At 45.5% G+C, this 11,470-nt stretch overlaps 1 protein-coding gene across 1 annotated transcript in view; it reads right to left on the minus strand.

Annotated features, from left to right (window-relative positions):
- LOC137534225 (transmembrane protein 176B-like) overlaps positions 1 to 11,470 on the minus strand; it is a 127,721-nt gene that overhangs the window by 16,512 nt on the left and 99,739 nt on the right. The window contains exon 6 of the mRNA XM_068255629.1: positions 5,483 to 5,599. Within this exon, the coding sequence (XP_068111730.1) occupies positions 5,483 to 5,599 (117 nt within the window). The remainder of the gene's footprint in view (positions 1 to 5,482; positions 5,600 to 11,470) is intronic.

An 11,470-nucleotide genomic window follows, 5' to 3' on the forward strand; every position in this document is an offset into this window, starting at 1 on the left:
ATCGTAAATAGAATCATAATCAAATTGCACAAAGAATCGTATTGTGTAGATGGGGCTTAACCTTAAAGGATATAAGAGCTGAAATTGCATCAATAAAAGGATCCTGTATCCACACCAGGATTGCTGCTTCCATTTTCCCCTGCCAGGCTTCGTTTCCCTGCAGTCATTCCCAGTCTAGACCCCAACTGGGGTTGAAGCAAATATTCTTCAACTACGCATGAATAGTTTATTCTTGGACACCACTTTGGCAGGGCTGCCACTGCCTTCATGATCTGGTTTAGAGGTCACCAACTACCGATACTTGTGGACGGGGGCCTAGTCCAATACTGATTGCATGTAAATGGAGCATGGCTGAGGCAATGGAGGCAGTGATCCTGGTGTGGATAACCCTAAAAATTAAGTATGTATAGACCCCTATTGTATATACATTTTCAGCTTGGCTATCCTTTAAAAGACACTCAAAGCAAAAATAAACTAATGAAAATATCTATCTTCCTTCTCCTAAAAATGACTTTTTAAAATATTCCACAGTTTTATTTCATGTTTCAGGGCCCGTTTCCACTAGAGCGAATCCGCATGCGTTGTCCGCATGCGGATTTGCATAACCAATACAAGTGGATGGCCCTGTTTCCACTTGTCAGTTTTCTTCTGCGTTTTTCTGTGCAGGATTTTTCTGCACGGTAGGGCCTGCAGAATTCGCCTGCGTGTGGAATGCAGGCGAATCGCAGGCAATGTATTTAATAGGGAAATCGCATGCGTTTTTTTCATGCGTTTTTTCCCGCGATTTCGCATTGGAAGTAATTTTAATTGACACAGGCAGTGACATGGTTAAAATCGCATATACCCTGCCTATGCGAAATCGCGGCAAAAAACGCATGCGGAATCGCATCCGCATGCGATTTTGTCAGCGGTGCTATGCAGCGATTCCGCACCGCACTAGTGGAAACGAGCCCTAAATCTGCTTTTTTAAGTTTTAACTGTTGTTTTTGCTCAATGACACATTCTTTGAAGTATACCAGAGCTAACAGTTATGAACTATTGACCCTTTTATCTCCTTCCTGCTCTCAGAAGCCATCCTCTGCTAGGAAAGTGTTTTATAGTTGGAATTTCTTATCAGTGAGGGTCACACTGTAGTCACTTCAGGACTGAGTCAGCCACTTACATACCTGATATTTAACTCTTTCAGGCAGAGAAAGAAGAAAAGGAACACAGCATAGTTATTTGTGCGCTAGGCACTGTACATACACATGTCTGTCTCCTCATGTCACCTCGGGTATCCTTTAATCTCAAAAGCACAGAGTCGTCCAGAATGAAGAGTATTCTATTTAACAAACTAATTTTCCATACAATTATAATTAATTGCATTTATAAAGTGCCAACATATTACGCAGTGCTGGGCAATAAATACATACAATAATTCAAAAGGATGGCAGACATAACAAGGTTATACAACGTAGTAAAGGCTATACAAGGCAAACAGGGCAGAGAATACGTGATCATGCAATTTTGGGCTGGTTAGGTGGGCCCAGTAATAGCAGTCATAGAAAAGGAGCACATGATTATGTTGAATTACGAGACAAGGAAGAACCCTGCCAAAGGCTTAGAATCTAAGCTACTTGGCTATAGACAGAAACAAAGCTAAACCTAATGATTTGCCTATACAACAGAACTGCTAGGGGTTTACAAACACTTTCAACTGGCCTCAGTTTGAGATGGTAGTAGCAGCAGCTGCAGCCAGAAGTAACCCCTCCACCATGGGAAAAACAAATGTAAAACTGTAATCCTCAGTGCTTGCTATCCTGTTGGTCAACTGCTTAAAGTGAACCTGTCTCGTGCCAGTCCTCAACAATCCTCTGTTCTCCCACTGCGGTTTGTAGAGTCACTGTTCGCTGCTCCTGCCCTGGGTGCACAGGTCCTCGTTCACTCCTGCAGCCAGAAGCATCCTGCACAGTAGTGATTTTCCCGTACTCTGTCCGCACAGAGGATGCTTCCAGTGACTGGAGCGAATGAGGACCTGTGCAGCCAGGGCCCCACAAGCGCAGTGGACGTCGACTTCTAAGTTGGCAAAACCAAAACTGCACCGCTAGGATCGTTGGGGACCTGCGTGGCACAGGATGGCTGCAGGGAGCTGGTAGAAGCCCCAGATAAGTGAAACTTTTTTTTTTTTTTTTACATTTTCAGGTCTGGTTTAAAGGGAACCAGAGACAATCTAAAGAAAATATTTTATACATACCTGGGGCTTCCTCCAGCCCCATACGCACAGATCGCTCCCATGCCGCCATCCTCCTCTGCCTGCAACTACGAGAACCGGCTCCAGTCACTGACATCATCGGAGCCAGGCTACGCAGGAGAAGTGTGCCCTCTACGTATCTCTCCAGCGGCTGCTGCAGAGATACGCAAACAGCGCACTTCCCTTACGCTCAGACTGGCTCCGACTGACGCCAGAGCGGGGAGCCAGTTCTCATAGCTGCGGGCAGCGGAGGACGGCGGTGTAAGATCGATCCGTGCGTATGGGGCTGGAGGAAGCCCCAGGTATGGATACAATCTTTTCTTTAGATTGTCTCTGGTTCTCTTTAAGCGTCCCCCCAGTGCTCAAGAATGTCATTGACCGGTGACCGTTACCATGACAACCAAACAAACAGCAGATCTGTATATGTGAAATAAGATGCTATACTGTACTAATATATTACAGGTTGCAAGAATGGATAAAATGCTCACATATTGGGCCCCTATAACAAGAACCCAGCATTTTTCAAACTGCATCAAGGCATAACACAACTGCAGCACACAGTATATACTGCTAAACAGATGACATTGATGCCCAGTCTCTCTTCCCCTACATATAATGAGAAGGGCCAATAATCTAATAAAATAGGCCCTACATGGGATTGTGACAATTAGAAGGGTTTGCGTTACAAGGGGCTCCTCCTGTCATGAAATTGAACATTGAAGTTAACCTGTGAGGTAGCTGCGCTGCTGATTGGTCAGGTCACTGGGCACAGGTTGCAGGGTGAAAAAATGTAGCTCTTCTGGTGATTGGTCGGCAGGTGAGCAGTAGGTAGTCTGCCAGGTGTTGCTGGGGCTCATACAATGTTGCAGCAGCCTATCAGGTCAAGGTACAGGGTATAAATTAAGGGTCCGTCTCAGCATAATCTGCCTTTAGTCCAGAGCGGTCTGGGGAGCTCCCCACCCACCCTTCCCCCTTTTTAGGTAAAGCGATTGCTCGTCGTGGTCAAGCTTTATTGGTTCTTCAAGTCACACAGGCTAGTGTGGACAAATTTCGTGAAGGGGTCCTTTTGGGAAGTTTGAGTGTTACAAGTGTTCCAAACCGTAGTGGTGGATCACAATGAACTGTTTTACCTGTTTTGATCGTTGATGACAGTTTTGATATTTATATTTATATATTTCAATAAAGTTATTTGGACCTCTTTTTGTTTTTAAATAACCAATAAAGAAGGCCACGGCCAATTAAATGCCACTTTGGAGGTTGTGTATGTTGTTTTATTTTATTTAAGTATGTAAATATATATATATGTATATCTTATATATTGTCTACATTCCCATGCTCTATCAGATTATAGTGCAGACTGGAACAATCACTGAATAGCCAGTGATTAATGAGGAGTGCCTGGCCATCCCGTACAGCAGACAGTTGTCAGCCTGCTTTTACTCACTGGTTAGAAAGATGTGATGTGTCCTGGGACTGGAGTTTCCTTTCTCCCTGGGTAGTGGGTACATCCTTCAGCTGCAGCCTCCCCCTTCTCTGCACAGAAGCTCTCCTTCTTGATCGTTCTCCCCCTCCCCCACACAGCACATGTCGTTACATGAAAGGGCTCAGACCTGCAGTCTGCACTCTGCAGACACAGACAGGGAAGCTGCTCACATCACAGCAGGAACGGGGACTGTCACTGTCATCAGACATTTCAAATACAGCGCCAGAGTGCTTGAGTTGACAGGCGGGGGCGGAGTTAAAGGCAGGGTGTGGCCACATGAGGTAAACACTTTACCCGGTGGCTAATGGAGAAGCAGGGCCGCAGCTTGAGGAGTGGAGGAGAGAAGAGTCAGCGGTGACTCACTGCTCTATTGATCGGGGAGGCAGCGGAGGAGGAGGCGGGGACTACTTAATGGAGACACTATACAGAGGGAGGCACTAGTGAGCACGTGGGCAGCGTGCTAAAGGTAAATAAATGAAAAAAGTTAAAAACGCTCACATTAGATGCGGCAGGCAGCTCCGCCTTTTCAATGCACAGCGCCCCAAGCGGCTGCCTCTAGTGACTGGTGGGAGAGGCGCCCCTGCCCGTACACACTCAAAAGATCATTATCTGCAAAAGATCTGTTCCTGCAAAAAATCCTTTCCTGCAAAATGCATTTATAGTCTGAGATCTGCAGATCCTCATACACACCTGGTTTAACAGACAATCATCTGCAGATCAGATCCACCAGGATGGATTTTCAGATCTGCAGATGATTGCCAGATATGCAGATGAAGTCTGTTAAACCAGGTGTGTATGAGGATCTGCAGATCTCATAGACTATGAATGCATTTTGCAGGAATTGATTTTTTGCAGGAACAGATCTTTTGCAGATAATGATCTTTTGAGTGTGTACGGACATCTTTGTGTGCAGCATCTTGCAAAGATTTTATCTGATGGAGTGCAGCTCCATAGAATAGACTGTGTAGAGTATGGCTCTCATACTACATGGAAGGGGGTAAAATTGGTCTGTGATCTTGCATTTTCCAAAGACTTTTATCTCAAGTGTGTATGAAGCATTAGTGTTGCAACGTCTCAGGTGTGAATGGACAGCAGGTGTGTTAAATTTGGTGTTATCAGAAACTGTTGCTTCCGAAATTATGCGTCAATTACGCTAAGGGCCTGTACACACTGAAAAACGCAGGCAAAAACGCAAGCGCATGCGTTTTTAAAGTGCCTGTAGTTTTAAAAACGCATGCGCTTTTGCCTGCGTTTTTTGTGCGTTTGCGTTTTTCTTGTAATTGCTGATTGGCTAAAGAATCCTTTGTTTTTTTTCTAGTTTACATTTCAACAGGAATCAGGACATTGCAGAGTCTTCTGGGATACTGACTTCTGAAAAACGCAAGCGCATGCGTTTTTAATGCGTTTTTCATGCGCTGCGCTTAAAAAAGCGCAGCAGGCACTGCGTTTGCGTTTTTTTAAAAACGCATCGCACCAGTGTGTACAAGTCATCACGATTTTCATTCTTTTTCAAAAGACCTTGCGTTTTTAAAAACGCATGCGTTTTTAAAAACGCAACGCAAGCGCAGCAGTAACATGCGTACGTATGATTAGCAATGACGTTTGCATGCAAAAAAAATTTCATGCATATTCCGAAAATTTTGCATTACGATTACATGGAGTAATTGCGAATTACAATGTGCAATTATGCATAGGCGTAATTTCTGGCCATCACTTATCTCGGTGCTTCCTTATGTAACATGCATGTGTGTAAATCTACCATGACTTACCTGACATTTGCAGGCATACACCATCTCTTTCAGTCTGTAGCCCAGAGTTACAGCTGAGAGGCAGACACCCCAGATTGTTATGAGTATGGAAAGGATGACTATCCCATACAGAAATTTCTGTGCATAAAAGAGAGGAAATGCAGGAGGTCAGGTACTACATGGCATTCATACTGATCTATTTATTAATGTGACATATCTCCAAGGTATGGAACACATTGGTTAGATTCACGTGTGCTATGCCGCATGAAGCCAAATGCGCACCAAAGATGTCACCATTAACCTATTGCCGACCGCGTCACACCGACAGCCCCCAGGACCACCTAATGCCGATCAGCGTAAGGTCCTTGGGGTGGGGATTGCAGGGGATCGCGCATCCCCGCTTGTATGCCTCTGCTCCGCCTTCAGTATACCAGCGGCAATCGCCGCTAGGAGACTGTTAGACGGCGACTATTTACTGTGTACAGCGCTGCGATCTACAGCAGCGATGTACTGGGTGTCCCCTCCAGAGTCTTAGCGGTGATCCACTGTCATAGGCTGAATCACAGTTATTGGCTGGCAGGGGGAGGGAGGCAGGAGGATAACAAAATCAATAAAAAAATGGGAAAATGGGAAAAATATCACACAAATAAACAAATAAATATTTATATAGAAAAAAAACAAACATTGGTGGAGCGATCAAACCCCACCATCAGTTGGTAGGGAGAAAAGGGGGGTGCTGTGTTGTGCGGCCCTGCAGCGAGCCCTTTAAGCTGCAGTGGCCCTTACTGTGAAAAATGTCCTGGTCTTTAGTGGGGTTTAACACTGCGGTCCTCAAGAGGTTAAAGCCAATGGCTCACTCGTGAATCGGAAATCTTCTACATTCTTTCACATTCTGTTTCCGTGTTTTAAGATGGAACAACTTTCTGCTTTTTCTGCATGATGTACCCGCTTCTAATGACATTATATATTTCCCCACAATACAGAAAATCGCTAACTAATGTGAAAAATCACGCACAGAAAACCGCGATCGCAGAGTGATGAAAACCAAACAATGTACAGCACTACAAATGGAACCTATTTAATTTTGGCTTACTTGAAAATGTAATGCAAAGTGTTTGCAGGTTGGAATAGGGCCAAACAAAATTGGCAGGAGGCCAAGCTGCATGCAATCATGCAACAGAATTATTAGCGGTACTTATCCGTTAGCCGGGCGCATCCGGCAGGTGGCGCTAATTACTATTCCCCCTCCAGGCCGCCATGGATAGTAGGGAAAGATGTAACTCTGGTGGAGTTTTGTCGCTACCTAGAGGATGCGCCCGGCTAACGGATAAGTACCTTATTAGCACATCATACCCCAACAAACAAAGTCCAAACAAAGAATCAGAAAAGCATATAGTAGTGTCACTGCAGTCCTTTTTAAAGTTTAGGTACTTATCCGTTAGCCGGGCGCATCCGGCAGGTGGCGCTAATTACTATTCCCCCTCCAGGCCGACATAGATAGTAGGGAAAGATGTAACTCTGGTGGAGTTTTGTCACCACCTAGAGGATGCGCCCGGCTAACGGATAAGTACCAACGTTTATTTTGTATACACCGTCTTAAAGGACTACTGTAGGGGGGTCAGTGGAAAATGAGTTGAACTTACCTGCGGCTTCTAATGGTCCCCCGCAGACGTCCGGTGCCCGCACAGCCACTCACCGATGTTCCAGTCCCCGCCTCCGGTTCACATCTGTAATTTCTGACTTTAAAGTCAGAAAACCACTGCACTTGTGCAGCTGCGCTCTCCCTCCCACTAGCCTCACCAGGAGTGTATTGCTCTGGCCCACTATGGTCTGTGCCTGCGCAGTACGCTCCTGGTGATGTCAGCTGGAGAGAGGACACAGCCGTGCAGGCACAGCGATTTTCCGACTTTTAAGTCGGAAATTCCAGAAGTGAACCGGAGGTGGGGCCTGGAGCATCGGTGAGTGGCTGCACGGGGACAGGATGTCTGCGGGGGACCATTAGAAGCCCCGGGTAAGTTCAACTCATTTTCCCCCGACCCCCTACAGTAGTCCTTTAAAACATTTGTACATAAAAACATTAATGATTTTCAGTTCACTCACAGTCCACAATATGAAAATGGTGAATTGAAAATTATAATTGAAAAAAAAAAGTAAAGTTGTAAGTTCATGAGAGTGATAAGACTGAGGCTTTGTTCACATCTAAAATCGAAATCGCTGACGCCAGCGGTTTTTGATTTTTTTGCGTGATTTTTTTTTTAGCACCTCCTGGCGTTCGCCCGCGCGCCTCATTTTTGGGTAGGCGATTTGTAAGCACTTTTTTGGGGTCAAATTGCGATTTTTAGCTAGTTTTTGGCCTGATTCAAAGAGCCCCTTACCTAAATACTTCACATTTGAATAACCGCGGAACAAAAAGCGCATAAAGCGATATAGTGAGCACTTTGTGCTTTTCCTGTACCTTCCATTTTAGCAAAATCGCCCGAAAAATGGTGATTCACACTGTCAAATCAGTCTTTCAGGGCTGGTGCACACCGAGCGGCTTTTTCAGCGTTTTGCGGATCCGCTTGGTCAGTGTATCTCAATGGGGTGGTTCACACCAGAGCGGGAGGCGTTTTTGCAAAAACGCATACTCCCGGGGTGAGGCATTTTTTGGATCGAGTTGGTGTTTCTGCCTCAATGTTAAGTATAGGAAAAACGCAAACCGCTCTGAAAAACGGCAGTTCAGAGCGGTTTTGCAGGCGTTTTTGTTACAGAAGCTGTACAGTAATAGCTTTACTGTAACAATATATGAAATCTACTACACCAAAAACGCTTCCCAAAACCGCAAAATGCTAGCTGAAACGCCACAGAAAAATAAGAAAAAGCGTTTCAAAATCTGCTAGCATTTTGCGGATCTGCTAGCGGGTTTTGGTGTGCACCAGGCCTCAGTTTCAGAAGCTCCAGGGAAGATGATGGAAAACTAGAGATAGGAAATGTCAAGGTAGATGCATAATTAAACAGCGGGCGCTGCTTACCAAAGCCGCACGGCACGGTAATGCAGCCTCTACTATGTTAATTAACGTAGTAGCAGCTGCACTACCGTGCGGCTTTGGTACACAGCTGTTTAATTATGCACGCTACACTGCCATTAGCGCGCATAGTGTGCATGGAAGGGGAAATTAAGTCACGCTGATTTAATAGCACAATGACTCGTGCTATTTCGCTTAGTGAATCAGACAATCCCATTATATTTCCATGATGCACTGTATGTTCTATCTATCCTGTGGCAAAGAAATCTCTGCTCAGTTCAGTTAGTTCAAACTAGTAAGGGTACGTTTCCACTGTAGCGTTACGTTTTCGCCTGCAAAAAATCGTATAAGATTTTTCTGATTGGTGAAAATTCGCATGTAAATTTGTACGCGTTTTTATGCGAAAATGCGCATTAGTTACATATGCATAATCTGCCTAGTAACAGCTTAGTCATGACTGCTGACAACTTCCTGTAACCATGGATCTAATGCGAATTTTCGGGCAAGTAACGCGAAAATTTGCATTGCCTATACAAAGCATTGTACGCGAATCGTACGCGATGTCCGAAAAAATTATACAGGACCTCAGATTTTTTAACGCGTACGAACGCTAACGAAAATTCGCATAGAGTGGAAACAGCTGCATTGACTAACATTAGTTTTAAAATCTATGCGAATTTTCTGAGCAGAAAAACTGACACAAAACGCACAAGTGGAAACCTAGCCTAAATAGGCAACTTTTTCCATCTTGCTATAAGACTGAAAGCAAATAATAGTGCAGTTTATCTAAGACCATGTTCACAGTGGGATTCTGTGCTGTATAACCAGAATGCTAAACAGAACGAATAAGTTATAACGCAGGTTATGCCTACGCAGTGTTGCCAACTCATCCCTTTAATTACTGACATATATGAATTATACAGGTTTTGTGGCTAGGTAGATGCAGTTAAGGCACTGATTATGTGCAAATAGCCCCAGAACCTGTATAACTTAGATGTGTCAGTAATTAAAGGGATGAGTTGGCAACACTGTGCCTATGTTGCGTTGCCTTCAGTGAAGCAAATAGTCGATGAAAAGGGTACTTATCTGTAAGCCGGGCGCATCCGGCAGGTGGCGACAAAACTCCACCAGAGTTACATCTTTCCCTACTATCCATGTCGGCCTGGAGGGGGAATAGTAATTAGCGCCACCTGCCGGATGCGCCCGGCTAACGGATAAGTACCATGAAAAGTATGCATTATTGTACCTGTTAACTTGCACATTTAGCAGTATACCATACCGCAATGCTATTGCCGCACTGTGTAGGTGGTGCATTGCAGTAAGCTGTGTACAAAGTGGATGTTACACTGCACCACTGTGAACAAAGCCTAAAGGTGGGTACACACATCAGAAAAAAGTCTTTGGAAAATGAAAGATCACAGACCAATTGTACCCCCTTCCATGCAGTATGAGAGCCACACCTACACAGTCTATTCTATTGAGCTGAACTCCCCATCAGATAAAAATCTTTGCAAGATGCTGCACACAAAGATGCTGTACACATGCAAGAGATCAGTATCTGCAAAAGATCTGTTCCTGCAAAAGATCTGTTCCTGCAATATGCATTCAAAGTCTATGATATCTGCAGATCTCATACACACCTTGTTTAATGGACATTCATCTGCAGATCAGACAATTATCTGCAGATCTGAAAATCCATCCTGTTGGATCTGATCTGCAGATACCGTATTTTTCGGACTATAAGACGCACTTTTTCTTCCCCAAAAGTGGGGGTGAAAAGTCAGTGCGTCTTATAGACCGAATGCTACAATTTTTTGACCTGTGCCTCCTTCCTGTGTTTTCTATCCCCATGTCTGCTGCGTATGCATGCCCCCCTGTGCCCCAGTGTCTGCATTTCTCCCTGTGTTGCAGTGTCTGTGTGCCCGTCCCAGAATCTGCGTGTCTTCATGTACTTAGTGTAATCGGTGTTTGCGTGTGCCTGGTTGCGGGTTTCCCGATATCTTACACGCATATTTGCAGCTGCCACTTATTTATTAGGCTTTCCTCGGCATCCCAAATACTTAACTCTCTTGCAGCTTTGATCACCGTCCGGGCCAGCACGTCTCCCGGTACCGCTGCAGTTTGTATCAATCAGAAAGTCCCGGACGTGTTTGCCGAGAAAAGCACCAATCAGGCGGGGGCGATAGCCTCAACCGCCAATCACGCTGTGCCCTTCTCAGCAAGAGGGCGGAACCACCTCTCCGTCATTGGGGCCAATCACAGTGTCGCCCTCCTGATTGGTACGTTTCTCTGCAAAGCCGTCCGGGACTTCCTGATTGATACAAACTGCAGCGGTACCGGGAGACGTGCTGGCCCGGACGGTGATCAAAGCTGCAAGAGAGTTAAGTATTTGGGACGCCGAGTAAAGCCTGAGTGGCAGCTGCAAATATGCATATAAGATATCGGGAAACCCGCAATCAGGCACACGCAAACACAGATTACACTAAGTACATGCAGACACGCAGATTACCGGGGGATACAGCGATGATCAAAGCTGGAAGAGATGTATATATTTGAGACACGGGGGACAGCCTGACGATGAATAAGTGGCAGCTGCATGTATGCATGACATCAGGACACGCAGACACCGGGGACATGGGGTACATACAGACACCAGATACTGGGACACAGGGCGACACGAAGACACTGGGACATGGGGGGCAGGCAGACACTGAGACATAGGAGGACCGGCAGGCATTGGGACATAGGCGGACAGGCAGGCATTGGGACATAGGAGGACAAGCGGACAGGCAGGCATTGGGACATGGGGTAGATACAGACACACAAATACTCGGACACAGGGGGACACAAAAACACTGGGAAATAAGAGGACAGGCAGGCACTGGGACATAGGAGGACAGGCAGACAATTGGACATAGGAGGACAGGCAGACACTGAGACATAGGATAGGCAGGCATTGGGACATGGGGTACATGCAGGCATTGGGACATGGGGTACATGCAGA

Source organism: Hyperolius riggenbachi, chromosome 10, assembly GCF_040937935.1.
Source record: "Hyperolius riggenbachi isolate aHypRig1 chromosome 10, aHypRig1.pri, whole genome shotgun sequence".
Lineage (NCBI taxonomy): Eukaryota > Metazoa > Chordata > Amphibia > Anura > Hyperoliidae > Hyperolius > Hyperolius riggenbachi.